Raw genomic sequence first — 21,064 nt, forward strand, 5'->3', positions numbered from 1 at the left:
ATTATACTTACCATGATTTGTGTTTTAGTACTGAAAGAACCCCAAGTAAGAACTATCAAGAGTTGACAGGAAAAATGTAGTTGCAAGGAAAGCAAAGAATTAAAGTGTAAAATATTTCTTCAGTGCATTTACAAAACTGAGCCAAAACATACCAAACTCGTTCAAGCAATTTCCAAAGTTCGCCAAATGTATGAAACAATAATAAATTCTTAGCATTCAAAATAAAATAATAATGAGCTGGATTAATTACATTAGTGAGTGGGAAAGAATTCCAAGCAAGTACATGCCACACATACTTTAATGGTGTGGAAACACTTATGAGAATAATAAAATATAACTGTATTAGTAAAGTACTCCAAATGGAACTTATTTGACAAAACTACCAAATTAATAACCTTATCAATGCAAAACTAAATGGAAAATTGAGCAACTTTAAAAGGGTGAAGATACCGGTTACAAAATGGCTGATACAACACGAGCAAAGGTCAAATTTTGGCAATGTTGCAACATAATTTTCTTGCTTAAATAAATAATATATACTGTTTTAGTCTATATAATTTTAAGAATAAGGCATTGGTGAAAGGAATCTGTTCATTGCTACCATCCTCTGGATGATACAGAAGCACATAAGTATGGCACAGGATATGTAACACAAGACCTCAGTTTCACAGACAGGAAGTACCTATGCGCTCGACCTTCAACCTAAATTATATCGATTTCCCTACCTTGAGCACCATCATATTCTGACGGACTAAAAGAAAACTCTTTATACAGAGAAATCAGGGACTCGGGGTAGGAAATGGAAGCATCGGAGTGTCTTGCTCAGAAACTAGTTTTTTGAATTTACTTAAAAACCAGATTTTTTTTTAAGCTATTACACTTGATTGACCCTTAAAAGGCAAGCTTGATAAAGAAGCCACAAGCGTATTAGAACATGACTGGGAAAACTATGAGTTTTGTAGACTGAAGTTCTCAGAGCTGCAGGACAGGAAGTACTAATGATGGAGACCATGAAGTCATCACTAGGCCCACCAGATCCAACAAAAGTGTAGCTGATCACCTGGATGAAAGCTATTAGAGTACGACATATTGGTACCACAGTCTGAAATCCTAGTAAGGTAATGAGTAGTGAACGTGTGACTGAATGGCCAAAAGCTCAACTGGCAGAGCAGAACATTAACAAGGCCAATGACCATAAAAATGCCATAGGAGTGACAAATTTCTGACAGTCATACTCTAAAGGATATACCTGTGGCTGGTTCAACTTGACCAACCTATGAAGCTGCCAAGAGATACAGGCCTTATAGTGCAGGGCATCACGATAAGGGAATTTAGTAAGAGACATATCCCAAGTCTGTCTTGGGAGCCTGCAGATAATGAGGCTGCATCAGAACAGAATGTATGATGTACTTGAGGATGGATAAACAAGATCCAAAGTAAGATGTACCTCATTACACACAGAAATCCCACTAACGTGATGCATCAAATGAACAAATCCATAAGGGCCGTGACGAGGATTCGAACCTGCGTCGGGGAGCATCCCAGACACTGCCTTAATCGACTGAGCTACGACAGGGTTAAGAGTTGAAACCGAAGTTCTACTGAACTTACTGGATCCCGTAGCCTTTCCGAGGCACAAACCAGGGTTTTACACAGCTCGAGTGCAGGGGAAGTTTTGTCAATAAGCTGTTCTCCCTCTTCGCCCTTACATCATTACACACTAACGTGATGCATCACGTTAGTGTGATTTCTGTGTAGCTTGAGATTTTGTTTGGATGTAAAAAGGTCTACCTGAGGTGCATAATATCACATATCCACAAGAAAGAAGACTCCGTCTACTTCCCACTCCATCCTGATCAAATAAAACCGACTTTGGAAATTAAATCCTGAGAAGCCAAAAGAGAACTTAATGGAAAGCATCCCAAAAAAAAAAAAAAAAAGGGGACTTGGTAGGCCGGCCCCAACTGAAATAACACTACAACAGTTGTTTGGTTGTAATGCAAAGCTTTAACACTAAAGTTCAACATTTCAAGGTTTCAGTCAGTCTGAAGAAGGAATCCTCAAAAAGATATTGTCCACAAACAAGGCAAAAAAAAAAAAGTAACCACAATAAGAATAGTTAATAACGAACAAAAACACTACCATTAATTACTTCTATATTGGATCCAGGATAAGGTAACAAAATATTTTGTGGTATGTATGTGTAACTACCAAGTGTAAGTAATGCCTGTGTGTAATCACAGGATGAAAGTTATGCTCGTAATGTTACATCTGTAACGTCATGTAGTATAACGTTTAAAGTTTCCTAAAGTTTTGTCATCCACCATCCTCTCATTATCCACTACCCAAGTTATTCCAGATTTTATATGCAGAATTTGTTTATTATGAAATTAAACAATTTGCTTTTTAGGAAGTTGTTGCTCCAGATTTTGTAGATAGAGTAATTGTAATGTTTAGCATTTTCTTAAATCATTTTCACAGCAAAGCTTAAGACAGGTTTTTAACTGAAGGTTCTTTATATCACCCTTGACATACATATTGTTGTAACAATTAGGTCCTATAGTGTAATGATCTACATTTTCAGTTTACAACCTTGGATCTGTGGGCATGTTTCCTTTCACATGAAGCCTCTGTTCACCTAACAGTAAATAGGTAGCCAAGAGACATGCAACTGTTGGATACCTGCTTGATGGGGTTCTGGGAGTTCTTCTTCTCCTTAAGCCTGGTCTGCGGCCAGGCTTGACTGGCCAGCCAACTGTTGTAGGCTGCATCCTGGGAAGTTGCTAGTACATTAGTTGGTTCTAAACCTGGGTTCCACAGGACCCCAAGACAAATAGAGGTTTATTTTAATTTACTTTACAGAATCCATTGTCTTCATATGTTGCTAATTGAAAGCTGATGCATTAATCATTTTCATCTGTCAACAGTACAGTTATACAGATTATAGTTTTTAAATATTCTTCATTGTATTTTAAAATTCAGTTCCCTCTAGAAATCTGAAAAGGAAATTAGATTTGGGCTTGTCTTTTCCTACTATTCCTTATCCCAAACTGATTAGTTCACCTCTCCTCGGTTACCTTGAGGTGCTTTTGGGGCTTAGCATCCCCGAGGCACGGTCGTCGACCAGGCCTCCTGGTTGCTGGACTGGTCAACCAGGCTGTTGGACGTGGCTGCTCGCAGCCTGACGTGCGAATCATAGCCTGGTTGATGAGGTTGGTGTGGTTTTCCCAGATTAGCTTTCCAGTCATCGATGACGAATCAGTCTCGTTAACCTTGCCTGTCCTTTAGGTGTGGAATGAATGATTTTACAGTTTTGGTGTACTATATACATTGTAATACACAAGATGTAAAGCATTTTATTGTTGAACTGTCCCTGCAACTGTGTTTATTATGACCCATTGAAACTACTAATGATATTGGGATCCATCACCTAATTTGAATTGATCCAACGATCCACACTTTTTTTTTTTTTCCACAAACAAGAACGGTCATTTTGACTCCTATGGTATTTTAAAGTTTGAGTCTGTCCATTTGTTCTAGACATTACAAGTTAAAAAAAAAATCCTCCTTGTGAATTTGTGTATTCCTATTGTGATTTTGTAAATGGTACTGTAATTATATTTCCTGTCTCTTTTATTAGTTCTAAAAGCCATTTGGTAGCATGTCTGCACATTTTCTATTTTGTAGATGTGCTTTTTTAGATACAGATTCAGTTGATTGACAGTCAAGTGACAGGACCAAAGAGACATAGCTCAACCCCTGCAAGCACAATTAGGCTAGTACACCATACAGTTGATGCTTACTCCAATATCAGTCTACCTATCTTGTCTCACAAACGTTGTGAATAGAGTAATTTCTTAAGTATTTCTCCTTTGTATTTAGACGTGTGTGTGTAATTACCTAAGTGTAATTACCTAAGTGTAGTTACAGGATGAGAGCTACGCTCGTGGTGTCCCGTCTTCCCAGCACTCTTTGTCATATAACGCTTTGAAACTACTGACGGTCTTGGCCTCCACCACCTTCTCACTTAACTTGTTCCAACCGTCTACCACTCTATTTGCGAAGGTGAATTTTCTTATATTTCTTCGGCATCTGTGTTTAGCTAGTTTAAATCTATGACCTCTTGTTCTTGAAATTCCAGGTCTCAGGAAGTCTTCCCTGTCGATTTTATCAATTCCTGTAACTATTTTGTATGTAGTGATCATATCACCTCTTTTTCTTCTGTCTTCTAGTTTTGGCATATTTAATGCTTCTAACCTCTCCTCGTAGCTCTTGCCCTTCAGTTCTGGGAGCCACTTAGTAGCATGTCTTTGCACCTTTTCCAGTTTGTTGATGTGCTTCTTAAGATATGGGCACCACACAACAGCTGCATATTCTAGCTTTGGCCTAACAAAAGTCATGAACAATTTCTTTAGTATATCGCCATCCATGTATTTAAATGCAATTCTGAAGTTAGAAAGCATAGCATAGGCTCCTTGCACAATATTCTTTATGTGGTCCTCAGGTGATAGTTTTCTATCTAGAACCACTCCTAGATCTCTTTCTTTATCAGAATTCTTTAAAGATTTCTCACATAATATATAGGTTGTGTGGGGTCTATGTTCTCCTATTCCACATTCCATAACATGACATTTATTAACATTAAATTCCATTTGCCAAGTGGTGCTCCATATACTTATTTTGTCCAGGTCTTCTTGAAGGGCATGACAGTCATCTAAATTTCTTATCCTTCCTATTATCTTAGCATCATCAGCAAACATGTTCATATAATTCTGTATACCAACTGGTAGATCATTTATGTACACAATAAACATCACTGGTGCAAGAACTGAACCCTGTGGTACTCCACTTGTGACATTTCTCCATTCTGATACATTGCCTCTGATTACTGCCCTCATTTTTCTATCAGTCAGAAAATTTTTCATCCATGATAGAAGCTTACCTGTCACCCCTCCAATATTTTCCAGTTTCCAGAACAACCTCTTATGTGGAACTCTGTCGAAAGCCTTTTTTAGGTCCAGATAGATGCAGTCAATCCAACCATCTCTTTCCTGTAATATCTCTGTGGCTCGATCATAGAAACTGAGTAAATTCGATACACAGGATCTTCCAGATCGAAAACCATACTGTCTGTCTGATATTATATCATTTCTCTCTAGGTGTTCTACCCATTTAGTTTTGATTAGTTTTTCCAATACTTTCACTATTACACTTGTCAATGATACAGGTCTATAATTGAGGGGGTCTTCCCTGCTGCCACTTTTGTAGATTGGAACTATGTTAGCCTGTTTCCACCCGTCTGCTACGATTCCTGTACACAGGGATGCCTGAAAGATCAGGTGAAGTGGAATGCTGAGCTCAGATGCACATTCTCTCAGAACCCATGGTGAAACGCCATCTGGGCCAGCTGCTTTGTTCTTACCGAGCTCCTTGAGCATTTTTTCCACTTCGTCTCTAGACACCTCTATGTGTTCTATGTTGTTCTCTGGAATTCCTATTGTATCTGGTTCCCTAAAGATTTCATTTTGTACAAACACACTTTGGAACTTTTCGTTTAGTGTTTCACACATTTCCTTTTCATCTTCCGTGAATCTATTTCCCATTTTCAACCTCTGAATATTATCCTTTACCTGCAATTTGTTGTTTATGAATTTATAGAATAGACCTGGTTCTGTTTTACATTTGTCCGCAATCCCTTTTTCAAAATTTCTTTCTGCCTCTCTCCTCACTGCCGTGTAGTTGTTTCTCGCATCTTTGTATCGCTGGTATGTTTGGGGGTTCGGCCTCTTCCTGTATTGATTCCATTTTTGTGTCTTTCGGTCTCTAGCCCTCTCGCAATTTCTATTGAACCAATCCTGTTTCCTAGTTCTGCATCTCTGTTTTGGTATAAATTTTTTTGTGCCTTTATCATATATTTCACAAAACTTGCCATACATCTCATTCACTTCCTTGCCTAGCATCAAGTCTGTCCAATTATACTCACTAAAAAAATTTCTAAGGTCACCATAATGTCCTCTCCTGAAGTCTGGTTTTTCAACTGCTTCAACCTCCTTATTTTCTTCCAGCTTATAACGCATTGCATACTTTATTCCCAAAAAGACATGGTCACTTTTACCCAAGGGAGGAAGGTACTGAATGTCAAATACCTCTTCCTCCTTCCTGGTAAATATCAAATCTAGCATGGAGGGAACGTCCCCTTCCCTCATCCTCGTAGCTTGTTTAACATGTTGATACAAGAATGTTTCCAAGATGAGGTCTACAAATTTACAGGTCCAAAAATCTTCTGTTTTAGCTTCATATGCTTCCCAGTCTATGGATTTCAAGTTGAAGTCACCGACTATCAACAGTCGTGATCTATCGTTATCCGCTCTCGCTATAATCTCTCTCATTATTGTTATAAGACCTTCACGTTTACTATCTAGCTCCTCCTTTGACCATGTGCTGCTTGGCGGTGGACTATATGCATTTATCATCATTAGTTTATCATCCTCATAGCAGATCTCTAGTGCTATTATGTCAACTTCTTGTGGATTGGCAGTCATTATTTCCTTCACCTTTAGGTGTTCTTTTACCAGCACAGCAACGCCACCGCCTTTCCTAATTTTTCTGTCCCGTCTCCAAATTGAGTAGCCCCTTGGGAATATGACCTCATTTAAAATTACATCTTCAAGTTTTGTCTCCGTGAGTGCAACAATGTCTGGTGTCTGCAGCTGTATTACATCACTTAACTCCAGTATCTTCGATCTCACTCCATCTATGTTGGTGTATGCAATCTTCAGGAACTTGTTCCCCCTCTCCTTATTCTTCACTCCCCCTCTCTCTATTGATTTTGTTGGTTTGCCTTTATGTACCACTTTACTGGTTTGCCTACCCCTATCACTTTGTAGAAAAAAGAATTTATTTCTTCTTCATTCCTGCTCTCATTTAAATGTTTTGCCTCGGCGAGGTTCAGTTTCAGCTTCTCTCTATCTTCTTTTGAAAGATCTCGTCTTAACGACCACCCTTTCCCATCCTCATCCCTTTGCAATTTTCTAGCATTCCTTAGTACTTCTTCCATCTGTTTGGCACCGTTTAGGGTGATCCTCAAAGGTCGATCTTTCCCTTTTACGTACCTGCCTATTCTCCTGTAGTCGCACACATTCTCTCTGTTTGTAAGACCTTCCACGAGGCCAACAATTTTATCTACTACTTTAGCTTCTTCTACAGCTCTTTCTGACCTAGATGTTATCGCCTTTTCTTTGCAGCCAAAAATGATCAGGGACTTACTCCGATCAACTGTGTTTTGCACCAACTTCGGGTTAGATGCCAATTCTTTCCTCACTTCTAGCCTAATGTTTGTTTTATCTTGGTTGCTGCAGTGTTTGACTTCCTTTACTGCTTCTTCTATTTTCTCCTTCTCCTTGGCCACTTGTGCATAAGTGAGTTGCATATCTTTCTTGCACTGTTCTATTCCCTGTGTAACTTCCTCCATCTGTGCTGACAAAAGCTGTTTCTCCTGTTGAATTTCCTTGCCTAACCTATTGTAGTCATTTATGTTTAAATTTACTTTAACTTCTTCCAAAGCTATTTTTAAGAGTTTATTTTCTTCTTCCATGGCTTTGCAATTTGTTTCCAATTGATTCTTATCCTTGCGCAAGTCTTTCACTAAACCCTCAAGACATAAAACTTTGCTATTCAAATGGTCATTACTTTCTTTCAATTTACTAATTATTTCTACATGAGAGTTCACTATAGTATCTAAATGTGTGTGTGTGTGTTTGTGTATCCATATATGCATGTAAAAATATAGGTGTGAATGTACGAATAAACCTGCATGTTTGTGCATGTACATATATATGCATGCATGTATATGTGTATAGTGAGTTGAAGACACGGATGGATCAATGCATACAAAAAGCATGTATGGATGTATCCTATAGTAAAATGTCTTTAAATCATAGTGGACTTATGTCATGTGACACAACTATTGATCTCTCACATTGACTTGTCATTTGATATAGGTTTTTCCACCTTGATTTGAATTTAACTTTTGTTGTACCCAGAACATTGCTACTTGTGTGTAAACTCAACTGAGCCATACATTTTTAATGCCCTGTATCATCTCTCACTAAAGAAAAATATTGATGCATTTCTTTGACAACATGCCAGTAGATTTCCAATATATAGATGTTAAAAATATATAATTTGTGCATCTATAAAAAAATTTGGTGTATAATATTTCTCGAGTGTCTTGAAATTCAGTACTATATATGTATAAACGTTTATATACTGTACTATAGTTCTGACCTAAGGCTGGGTCAACTACTACCCACCATTATGTGGTGCAACATATACCTTTGTTTCACTCTGCAACTTAAGAACGTCTGATCTTGCTAAGAACTTCTTTAGTCCCCATTTCAGTCTCTCGACCCCTCTATAATATCCCACTACATCACACGCTGTTTGATGAAGTGCCACTTTGATGTCCTCACAGATGTGTGGGGTGCCACTTTGATGTCTGCCTGGCCTGTGAGTGCCATGAGGCTGGCTCGTGCTGCACAGTCGACAATATTCTCAGAGTATTGACACTGACTTGCAAGTAAAGGAAGTGTGTGTTATTGACAAATTAGTGCCAAAGAAATGGTGATGCAAAGTTGGAAATAATGTAGCACTCTGACAAGCGAAAAATCAACACAGATCACACATGTTTGGCATTGACTTTCTTCATAGTCAGGAATATTTTCAAGACTAAATTCAGCATATATGAATCTGTTTTATCACTGAAATGAGGAATACTAAAGTGGAAAAAGATATCTTGTGATTTGTGAAATAGAAAAGTAATAAACACTGGATTAAGGACTAGAATCATTAGTAATTTTATCGACCTCCTTTACCATACGTTTTTTATTAGGTGTAATTACCTTAGTATACCTTATACCTTTATTAGGTGTAATTATCTTGGTATACCTTTATTAGGTGTAATTACCTTAGTATACCTTATACCTTTATTAGGTGTAATTACCTTAGAAATTAGGTGTAATTACCTTAGTATATTTGTGAAAAATAGTAGAGAGATTTAATTGGTAACTCAAACAAGGCCATGTGTTTTATATTAGTACCAAATGCATGGATTTCATATGTTGATTTGTAGTGGTCCGGGAATGTGTCCCACATTTACTACATTGCATTGCAGCAATAGCATTGGTAATGATCCATGTGTAAATCATGTAATTTTCTAAATTATTGCATAAACATAAATGAAAGCTTAATTGTGCAGGATATAGATTTACATAATCATATTTTAAAGTCTGTTATGAAAATTTTTATTTTAGTTTATTAAGGCACTCACTGTTCTGAAGTTTTTTCCCACATTGTGATTCACATTTTGCAGTTCATGTGCTTGTCCAAACACTAGTTTGCAGTTTTGCAACTTTGACATTAGTCTTGCATATTTACTTTTTGCTCATTCTTGAATCATTTTGCTTCCATTTTATTTTCATTTTGTGTTAATTTATTTTGATTTTTCTAAATTCAAGCCTTGAGAAAACAGTAACTCCTGTGATCTTGTTCATAATATGATCGAAAAATGATGAAGGCACGTAACGGCTTAAGACGACCGTGGATAATTTGTATAGAATTACCCGTTCGTATACATTAGCTGAAAGGGCAACTGAAACCACAATTCTCAAATTCTGGGAGTTTTGATGTTGTGGAAGCTTTAATAATTAACGTTGCTATGCTTCCTAGAAGAATAACGAAGAAAAAATGGTTTAAACAATTAGCAGTCGTCACACCTGTGATTACCACACCATCTGCAGTCTACTCTCGATAAGAGTAGGAAGAGTAAGATCCCAACTATCTGTTACAACTCCACAAAACACGACCATGACTACAGATATGCTGATCGGCATAGTATTGTTACCAAGTTACTGTATGGCTTGGTACTATAATACAGTATTTTACAGTACTGTATATATAATGATAGTAGAAAGTAGGTATACATTGGAGGCATTCATCAAGTTCCCTCTTTAATGTTAAATGAGGAAGGTTAGCTGTGCTCCTTATACTTAGAGGGAGGGTGTTGATAAGACATGATTATTTCATGTAAATATTACTCTTTTAGGCCATCTAAATTAGCATATAGTATTATAGAATGGTTTGCATTAAAGACGTCCAGATTAAAGATATTTTACTTTTTTTCTATATACAGTATTTTTTATACTGTAAATGCACATTACATGCACAAACTCAAAGCAGCACACACACACGCGCGCACACACGCCTACAAATAGCAATGTATGTTCTTAGATTAATTGTGTTAACATGAAGGGCAGGTATGGGTTGAGAAAAGGCCATTTTAACTGAAAGGCAAGCGTTTGGAAACTGACAAGTGACAAGTTTGTTCATATTTTCATGACTAGCCAATTTAGGTTGCTAAAAGTTAAGTTTGTGGGTGGTTGTTGGCTTATGACACGAATTTGGGATGCAGAACTCCTCATCTCAGAAGGTCAGCCCATCGTCTGCTATGGTTCACATCACTCTGTGGGCATGGAGGAAGCTAATGAAGATATGAGTACCCAGTAGATGCGTATTTTTATTATGGCAATATAGTGAAAGAAGAGTACAGCATAAGGGAAAAAATAGCACCAAGATTAGAAATATGTCAGCCAACCACAAGAGAAATGGCAGGAGAGGAAGTGACCAAATGGGCATAAAACCTACACCGGGGGGCTGGGGCCCTTTGATGGTGAGTTTTGGCCTTCCTTAGGTGCATGGCGGGTGTAGTAATCCTCGGGACGGGGAAGGGGAGGGCGTGGGGGAGGAGCATCATCCTGGGGGGAACCCTGGTCATCTAGACCATAGGGAGCTTCCCCAGATGACATGCCCACCCCAGGGTTATACCTGAACACAACAGCAGCAGTGGGTTATGGCAGTGCTCGGGGATGTAGTCAGGCTGTGCTCTCTCAAACCCTCATTATAAGGGTAAAAGTTTTACCTTATTTTATATTTAACTAGATAACCCGCATGAATTACAGAATACACATTATTGTCTCTGAATAGAAATAGGATCTAAAGTAGTGGCATTTATATACCTCATTAATCCAAAATTTTGCAAGCCAGGATAAAGGATAGTTACTTAATCACTTATGTGCGGAGAAAAAACAAAAATAAATTTTTGGAGGGGGGATTAAGGAGGTTTTATTTCAAAGCAATGGTTAAAAAGAGGGTTGGAGAAAGGCACAGACTTTGAGTGCATTATCAAGCTTTGAACAAAACTGTGCCAAACCTGGTGAAGCAGAGTACTTTGCTAACCCATGGTTGTGTGATTAGACTAGGATACAAAAAAGAGGAGTAGCATTATTTAGAACCTACATATAGAGAAGCAAAAGTTGTTATTAAATAGTACTAAGTGAAAATATAAATATGTGATCAAATATTTTCACTGCAGTAAATTGAATTCTTATAATTAATTTTTAGTGATCATTTTCCAATAAAATGCTAAAACTGTAACTAGTCAGCTTCCAAATTAGGCTAAGGTAAAAATGTTACTCGATAATCAAACCAAGCATGATCTAAATACATATAGTATTTTAAACTTTACATTAAAAGTTTTCCAATCAATAATACATAGTAATTAGTAATGGAGGCTACAACTGTGAGGGTTTAAGGGATAACTTACCCAGACCTCATGAGGTTGTTCTTGGCATCGGGAGTGTCTGGACCATAAAGACCTCGTTGAAGTTCTGAACGCGTTGGAGGCTGGACGTACAAATTTTGGGTGGAGTAGTTAGGCCGAGTGTCGCTGTATTCTGGGTTACGGATATCTGCAAGATAAATGGTTTTGAATTAAGGCATCTCGTCTTCAATCGTAAATATAATTGTGTATACAAAAAATGTTTAAAATTTCTCTATTAAATTTGATTACAGTAATCTTCTACACTTACTGAATTTGTAAAAAAAAAAATGCATACCATTAACATTTTGCAAGTTTGAAAAGAGCCCGGTAATTGGCACTTTGTAAATTTCATTGAACCCAAGTTTAAATGGAATTGAAAAATGTCTTATATTGACACTATTTAATTTTACACATGAGGCTTCAAACAATAAATACAAGTACTGTATAAAGTATAAAGCAAATGCCATACCTTTCACCGTGAGATCTGGAGGTGCAAAAACCGAGGGTGGTGGGTCTCTCCGGACAACGAGACTTAGTCTTTCCTTCGTACTATCTAACAATTTTTTGGCTTCTTTCAGGGTAAGGTTGTCGGTCGAGTTCGAGTTGATGCGTAACAAGATATCGCCTTCTTTTAGGTTGCCTTCTTTTTCTACTGAAGCTTTATTGGTAATCTCTTTCACGTATATGCGACAACCCAGGACTATGCCATAATCTGTTGAAAAATAAAATAATGTACAATACTGGTACTGTACTTTATACAAAAAATTTCCTAACAGTACAGGAAATTCAACTGTTCCTATAAGCAAGGTCCTGCCAGACCTATGGACAGGATCATGTACAGTTAAAGCAGGTTGACACACTGCGCTGGTTCTGGAGGGATCTTGTAAAAATGTGTGACAGGTCATACTGTTGTAAATCACTGTAGAATAGGCAATCTGGCCTGGAATGACCTCTAGAAGGCTCATTCATATATTCAAAATGCTTCCCAGCCCTACTATCCCAGCTGAATATCCCAATCCAACACAGTGGTTGCACCGATACATATAGTTCCCAGATTCAACCAATCATTCTACTCAACATGAAGAGTTTATAAATTACAGGGGAAAATCAGAGATCGTAGGGTTGAAATCGAAAGTAATCATTTCTTCTGCTCGGAAATTAGTTTTCATATGTGTACAGTACTGTACTATTCAGAATGCTCGAGGCCTGATATGAGCTATACCATGCAGAATGCCGACCTGCCCTGAAAGTTCACAATCCTGTCCATTGCACCAAAAGGACTATGCATGGAGAATAACCGAATTACATAACTCGGAAAAAACAATTGCACTACTGACTAGCACAAACAATTAAGTATTGCTTCAAAGTATTGAGCACCAATTTAACAACTGAAGTACAGCATTTAGAGACTAATAACTACATCACACCAAATTAAAAAAAAAAAACACAATTTTAAAGTAGAATACCCTTGCACTGAATACTTGCCATCCTTTTTCTTATTTTTCGTTAAAGTAACTTTAATTGTCTGAGCCTCTGGTGCCGCAGGGAGGACAATTCTTCGTTTAACCACCAGTTGAACAGCAGCTCCAGAGTCCCGAAGCACCTGAACGGCTCGCGCATAGTCAACATTTTCTAAGCTGATCCCATTAGCCGAGATAAGTCGATCGTTAATTCTGAAGTAAATAAAAATGAACATTATTCAATTGCCAAGTTAATTATACAGTAAAGGCACATAAATGACCATTTTCAACATGTAAGAATTAATAAGAAAAATACATGATTTGCTTCAAGTGTGTACATAACCCTTCCTTGTGGCTACCTTGAGTAGCTTACGGGGACCAATGGCCCCACAGTCCGGTCTCTGACCAGGCATCCCGGTTGGTTGTATGGTCAACCAGGCTGTTGGATGCAGCTGCTCGCAGCCTGACATACGAATCACAGCCTGGTTGGTCAGATATTCTTTGGAGGTGTTTGTCGAGTTCTTTCTTGAACACTGTGAGAGGCTGGCCAGTCATGCCCCTTATGTGTAGTAGGAGTGTTGAAAAGTCTAAGAGCTCCATCAACATCGAGGGCCTGAGTACCTATTGCACCTGTGCTTTTCAATGGGGCTACTTTGCACATCCTGCCATGCCTACTGATTTCATGTGATGTAATCTCAGTCTTCAGATTTGGAATCAGTCTCTCTAATATCTTTCGTGTATAGATTATTGTGTATCTCTCTCGCCTGCACTCTAGACACTAGAGAATACAGATTTAGAACTTTTAATCTGTCCCAATAATCAAGATGACGTGGAGCAGATCCTAGCGGTAAAGAATCTTTACACACGACGGTTTCAAATCTCTACCGAATCTCTACAGTTTCAAATGTAGATATGATAGAGCCCAGTAGGCTCAGAATCTGAACACCAGTTAATTGGTCCCGCCTCTCAACTGTCAGAGCCAAAGCTCAACCCCCGCAAGCCCAATTAAGTGAGTACACTCACCAGGTCAGCAATTTCTCCAGTTCTGAATGAGGCTGTTAGCGTACAACAATATTCCACCCTAGAAAGCACTAGTGTCTTGAAAAGTATCAACATTGGTATGGCATCCCTTGTTTGGAAGGTCCTTGTTATCCAACCTGTCATTTTTCTTAGCCATAACAGCTACTTTGTGTTCTGCAAAGGTAAGTTCTTCCAACATGATTACTCCTAGATCCTTTACATTGCTGTTTTAATGAACAAATCCACAAGGGCTGTGATGAGGGTTCAAACCTATGTACAGGATGTTCCCAGAAGTGCCTTGGTCAACTGTGCATCCTGTGCGTAGGTTTGAACCCACATCACGGCCCTTGTGGATTTGTTAAATTGATATCACACTATTGTGATTTCTGTGTGTATTGCTGTTTTGTTCTATAGTGTGATTTGACTGCTTTATATATAGTTTCGGTTTTTATATTTTCGTTTTTTCCATAGCGCAGGAGCTGGAACTTATTTCATTTCACATATTATTATGTCGCCCATTGAAAGACCTGATTTACATCAGATTGGAGGTTTGCCATGTGCTCTATATTGCTGACTCGCATGAGAATCAGAGTGTCATCTGCAAACGATGATACAGTACGTACTGTACTGTCGTTTGTATCCTAGTTTGTCCGATATTAGCGTGAGAAAAAATACCAGACCAAGTATGGTACCTTGGGGGGACTGAGCTTTTCACAGTAAATGATCTGGATTTTACTGTTGACTATTACACCCTGCAGTCTGTTCATTAGGAAGTTGAAGCGCCATCTCCCTACTTTGCCAGTACAGTAATTCCTTTTTCATGCATTTTGTGCGCAATAACACCATGGTCACATTTGTTTGCTATGGAAAACGAGCATAATGCTGATGTAGTATACAAAGATTTTTCAAAAGCCTTTGATAGGTGTGACCATGGTGTTACATACAAAATGTGCACAAAAGGAATTGATGGCAAAGAAGGAAGATGTCATTAATTTGCAAATGAAGACAACTGCGAGTGTAATGGTTAACAAAGTGAAATCTGGATCATCCACAATGAAAAGCACAGCCCCCCACCCCTGGGAACTGTGCGTGCTGCAATGCTTTTTTGTCTTCATATCACACGCATACAAGGACACACATTATAGCGCCAAATCATCCTTTGCATATGACACTAGAATTTTCATGAGTAGACAACACAGCAAACCTGTTGCAAATCAGGCGTGTCCTCTATTTCAATGGACGACAGAAAATAACATGTTTAATGAACGTAAGCTTCAGCTCCTGCGTTGAAATGGAAATACAGTATTAAAATTTAAATCGTGCACAAAATTTATCCCAGCTTGGATTTTAGATTCTACTGGATTATGAGGCTCAATAGAAATGCATGGGGTGTCATGTTTTGTACTGGAGCATAAGATTGCTTTGCAGGGGCCCTCTATGTGCTTGATGGAAGCAAAACTAACTGAAGCAATAAACTCGTCAACAAATTGTGCTTTGTACACTGGCGAGATATATGCATGACAGGCTATTTATTAGGGAAATTAAAATATATTTTTTGCAGATATTAATTGACTTTTATTTTTTATTTTCTGTTGGTGACCGTGCTCGGATCCTCTGGTGAGGGCCTAAACTATAGATCTGAACACAAAGATATTAGTAATGGTGAAGTGACCTAGTGTAGCCTTTTGATAAATTTGGACTTTATGTATTAAAGCAATACTGGTCTACAATTCCATGACCATTAATAATTAACAAATGCATACAAATAATGTTAGAGTATGTATTTTTTTTTGGGGGGGTGAAATAAAAGATAGACAATTAATAATATAAGCCATTTGGGGGGGGGGATATTCCTGCATGGGCTCTAAGCCTCTGGCTGGCCTACTAAGTGTTACTGATAACACTAATTATACATGATCAGAAATGTTTATGGTTGTTCAAAATATTTTGTTCAAATCCTTTCATTTCCAGAAGCTTTCACTGTATGCAAAAACAAATAATAATTGATTAGGTGCAGAGCAGCGGTACTGACCCAAATATTTATTACAAAAGACTCGATCAGTATAATCCAATAATACCAGTTAATGCACAACAAATGAAATTTTGATTATGTAAATACTCTATTTCATTTGTGCAGCTGGCAACAGTATGAGCTACTCCATTCAGCAATTTAATCCATCCTCTGGGCAAAGCTGGCCTAATGACGTTAATGTAACAATGAAACGACATTGATTGGACGTCACTAGAGTATTTTGTTGTATTTATGAACGGAAAGGTATAAGCAGACATCAGCTGGTAAGACAGTTACTGAACCAATGGTTACCTTGAGGTGCTTCCGGGACTTAGCGTCCTCGCCGCCCGGTCGTTGACCAGGCCTCCGTGTTGCTGGACTGGTCAACCAGGCTGTTGGACGCGGGTGCTCGCAACCTGACGTACAAATCACAGACTGGTTGATCAGGTATCCTTTGGAGGTGCTTATCAAGTTCTCTCTCGGACACCGAGGGCTTGGCCAGTTATGTCCCTTATGTGTAGTGGAAGCGTGGTGTACAGTCTCGGGCCTCTGATGTTGATAGAGTTCTCTCTCAGAGTACCTGTTGCACCTCTGCTTATCAACGGGAGTATGGTGCACATCCTGCCATGCCTCCTGGTCTCTTGTGATGATATTTCTGTGTGCAGGTTTGGGACAAGCCCCTCTAATATTTTCCACGTATAAATTATTATGTATCTCTCCCGCCTGCGCTCTAGAGAATACAGATTTAGGCTCTTCAGTTGGTCCCAGTAGTTTAGATGTTTTACTGAGGTGGATTTTAGCAGTAAAGGATTTCTGCATGCTCTCCAGGTCAGCAATTTCTCCAGCTTTGAAAGGGGCTGTCAATGTGCAGCAGTACTCCACTCTAGTGAGCACTAGCGTTTTGAAAAGTATCATCGATATAACATTTCTAGTGTGAAAGGTTCTTGTTATCCAACCTGTCATTTTTCTTGCAGTTGTGATGGCTACTTTGTGTTCTTTGAAGGTAAGGTCTTCCGACATGAGTACACCCAAATCCTTTACATTACCTTTTCGTTCTATGTTATGATTTGACAGAGTTTTGTACATGGTTTCCGTTTTTTATATTTTCATTTTTTCTGTAGCCCATGAGCTGGAACTTATCTTTGTTGTCAAATATTATTTGACAAAGGCTTTTGCAAAATCTGTGTAAATTACATCAGCATTTTGTTTGTCTTCCATGGCACCTAATGCCATGTCATAGTGGTCCAGCAACTGTGACAGGCAAGAGCGCCTTGTTCTAAAACTGTTGTCCGGGGTTATGGAGATGCTATGATTCCGTGTATTTTGTGATCTTTCTTCTTGGCGCACTCTCAAAGATTATGATGTGTGATGTTAGTGCTATCAGTCTGTAATTTTTTGCCTCGGCACCACTCCATAAAGGAGGTAATAAGGGAATCTCTGCTGTTTTTAGTATGTCAGGGATAATGCCAGTATCTAGGCTCTCTCTCCAAAGAATGTGAAGGGCCTGCAATAGTGGTATTTTACAGTTCTTGATGAATATGGAATTCTAAGAATCAGGGCCTGGTGCAGAGTGCATAGGCATACTGTTTATGGCTTCTTCAAAATCCAGTGGGGATAGCATGATGTCTGATATATGATTTGATGTTGGTATCATATCCATGAAAAATTCATTTGGGTTATCAATCCTTAGTGTGTTTAGTATCTCTCTGGAAACAATCGTACTGCTTCCTCACTATCTCGCTCATTTCTTTGTTGCCATCAGTGAAAGTTCCATTTCCCCTTCGCAGGGGCCCGATACTAGATGTGGTTTTTTATCTTGATTTTGCATAGAGAGAAATCCGAAATACTTTCTCCTATTTCATTTATGGCCTTTTTCTCTCTATGCCTCTACTGGGTTTTATGATTCTTGTAGCTTTAGGTCAATTGTTTATTTCTCTACCTAACCTTCTTCGCCGTTCTTGAGATAGGGTGTGACTTTCAAGTTGTTCCGCGATTCGTTTTCTTCGCCTATAGAGGGAACGACGTTCTTGTTCCAATCTGCATCTCTTCTTTTTTTTTCTTAGAGGTATGCGGTTTGAACATATTTCTAGTGCTACTGAGTTTATTTTTTCCAGGCACTGGTTCAGGCTTATAAAAATAAGCTGGGAAGAACAGCTAGAAAATGCAAAGTCTTGGTTTATTTACTCCCAGTTTATTTGTTTATTACTGAAGTTGACTTTGCTGAAATCTCCTCCACCGGGAATCGGGACTGGTTTTGAGGGTCTATTCTCCAGTGCTTGTCAGGACTTCAATTAAGTTGTGATCTGAGTAACAGGCCTTTATAATCATTATGTTCCTGATCAATTCATCATTATTAGTGAAATAATGAAGTCCAGTGTGTTCTCCTTCCTTGTTGGTTCTATTTGCTGGTTGAAGGCAAACCTGTCACACATCCGTAGCAGGTCATTTGTATGTACCTGTTCATTTAGGCTACTCCCTGGTATTCTTTGATATAACTGTATTAGCTAGGTTCTTCCATTTCAGGTACCGTACGAGTGCCGTAGGCTGAAGTCCCTAAGGAGAATGATGTTCAGGGCTGGATTTGTGAGGTTTTCCAAGCAGTGTTTTATTTTCATTAGTTGGTCTTTAAACTGCTGGCGATTTGCCTCCGGTGATTTATATACAAGGACAATAACTACGTTTAAGATCAAAATAGAGATTATCAGCACTTCCACCATATCATTTGTGGTGTTTAGCAGCTCAGTACAGATGAGTGTGTCTTTGATGTAGAGGCTGACCCAACCCTGTAGCCGGTGTTTCCTGTCACATCTGAAAAGATTGTACTCCGAGATCCATATTTCACCATCATGGTAGTCCTTGGTGAGTTTCCATTAGGGCTGCAAACACTGCATTTGCCTCATGTAGGACGCCATCTATGAAGTGCACTTTGTTAGATTTGTGTGTTTTTTATACCCTGAATGTTGGCAAATAAAAATGTTGTGTTTATGGAAGTGCTGGATGTTTTACTTTGTGTTAATATCTGAGGTGTTATAACTAATACCTAACTTATACAACCCGTCTTCCTAACAGAATGTCTCGCTTTGAAGTATACTTTACGTAATGCCTAAAACTGTCGTACTAGAACATGGTAGCGGCTCAAGAAATTAAGGATGTCCCATTTAATGTTTATGGGTCTTCTGGAAGGTTAGGATAAGGCACTTCAGTACGGCAGTTTCTTGACGTTGGGAACACTCGCGAGAACATGCTGAACAGCGTAATCACACTGTGATGCATCAATGAGAAAATCCACAGGAGCTGTGATAAGGATACAAAGTATGTGCTGGGTACTCCCAGGTACACGCCCCAGACAATCGGGTCACAACATGGTCAAAAGAATTGCAACCTGGAATTCTACTGAACATGCAAGGGTTCAGTAGTGCATGGCGGGGATTGTGTGAAACCCTGGTCCAGCCTCAATGGAAGCCTCGGAAACCCTCGTGTGTTCAGTAGAACTACAGGTTGCAATCCTTTCCGTTTGTCATGGCCTGATTGTCTGGGGCATGTGCCTGGGAAATAACCAGGGCATGGGTTTGAATCCTCATCACGGCTCCCACAGATGTTTTTAAAAGAGTGATTAGGAATCAAATTGCTAGTTTTATGGAAAATGATGAACTACACAACCCAGGACAACGTGGCTTTAGAGTGGGAAGATCCTGTCTGTCACAGTTACTGAATGAACCACTATGACAAAATCACAGAAGCCTTAGAAGAAAAGCAAAATGGCAGACGTATACACACTTTGCAAAGGCATTCGACAAATGTGACCATGGGGTGATAGTCCATAAAATGAAATAAGTATGAATAATGGGTAAAGTTGGGTGTTGGATTGTCAATTTCAAAGCGTATATTGAGAGATTTCTCTCTCGTCTCCGTTCCATAGTGTTCAGTTTTACTTCGAGGCAGTCCTAATAGTTTAAGTACTTGTACTGATTTTCTTTCACTATTTCCTCATCTTATTACTTTACCTTAAGTTATTCTATGCGGGCAGTGAAGAAGCTCCTCATATTTTTTTTAGCTCGGATAATTTTCTTGGTTCAAAGGGGATGTGAACTCGGAACAATACTACATTGAGGTATCACCAGTGCTTTGATTTCCATCACTGATTTGGCATTCAGTGAATTCTTCTGAATTGGCCTTTAGTTGAAGGGTTTTATTGTCCGCCCTTGCTTTCGTTCTGACTGCTGCTGCTCCATTATGATGTCTAATATTATAATTCTCAAATCTTTCATTTCGTCGTTGTTCTATATGGAGGTCCGACTGTTACTTACAGCTCATTTTCTGGTCTGGTTTTTCCAGTACTAATGGAAAAGAACATTTTCACCATTGAATATTGCGTTGTCCACAGCCTCAAGACTATTTGTCTTTTAGTAATTTTTTGATTTCATATTGGTTTTGGTCTCGTCTGTGAATGATGACACGAAACTGTATCCTGTCTATGTATTCTATGAGGATGAGACAAAGTGTGGAAAGATAATAACATGAGAGTCCAAGCCTCGTACAGTACTCAGGAGTTTGACTGCCACTTTGTGCGGTCTATTACAAAAGGTAAAACGCAACTTCCCCTACTTAGTTTTTCACTTGCCACCATTGTTTCATCACATTGTATAACTCTATAGTAACATGAAATGTGTTTGCAAAATCTGTATTGGTATTATGGCTTGTTCGTAATATCTCTGTAATTGTCTCCTAGTGATCAAACAGTTGCGAAGGACAGGATGTTTCTGTGGTAAAGTTGTTAGAATGACGTACTCTTTAGCTTCTCTATAAAACTAAGAAGACAACTTCAGCACCCTCTCAGAAACTATAATGTGTGGCGTAAGTCACTTGGTGCAACCTGTCTTTTGTTCACATTTCTTTACTCTTTACTCAATGTTATCC

General features: G+C 38.7%; 1 protein-coding gene and 1 long non-coding RNA gene across 12 annotated transcripts in view; one reads left to right on the top strand and one right to left on the bottom strand.

Moving 5' to 3' along the window:
• pyd (zonula occludens-like protein polychaetoid) overlaps positions 1–21,064 on the bottom strand; it is a 371,558-nt gene that overhangs the window by 76,270 nt on the left and 274,224 nt on the right. For 9 of the 11 annotated variants that reach the window (XM_045767500.2, XM_045767508.2, XM_045767506.2 and 6 more), the window contains 4 exons: positions 13,142–13,329; positions 12,126–12,368; positions 11,660–11,804; positions 10,702–10,881 (listed from right to left, as the gene is read on the bottom strand). In XM_045767500.2, coding sequence (XP_045623456.1) covers positions 10,702–10,881; positions 11,660–11,804; positions 12,126–12,368; positions 13,142–13,329 — 756 coding nt within the window. Of the gene's footprint in view, positions 1–10,701; positions 10,882–11,266; positions 11,312–11,659; positions 11,805–12,125; positions 12,369–13,141; positions 13,330–21,064 lie in introns of all 11 variants that reach the window. The other 2 variants (XM_045767501.2, XM_045767502.2) reach the window with 2 other exon arrangements.
• LOC138356386 (uncharacterized) overlaps positions 3,873–21,064 on the top strand; it is a 182,564-nt gene continuing 165,372 nt past the window's right edge. Inside the window, exon 1 of the long non-coding RNA XR_011224432.1 lies at positions 3,873–4,141. This is a non-coding gene — a long non-coding RNA (uncharacterized lncRNA). The remainder of the gene's footprint in view (positions 4,142–21,064) is intronic.

This window comes from Procambarus clarkii, chromosome 72 (genome assembly GCF_040958095.1).
Source record: "Procambarus clarkii isolate CNS0578487 chromosome 72, FALCON_Pclarkii_2.0, whole genome shotgun sequence".
NCBI lineage: Eukaryota > Metazoa > Arthropoda > Malacostraca > Decapoda > Cambaridae > Procambarus > Procambarus clarkii.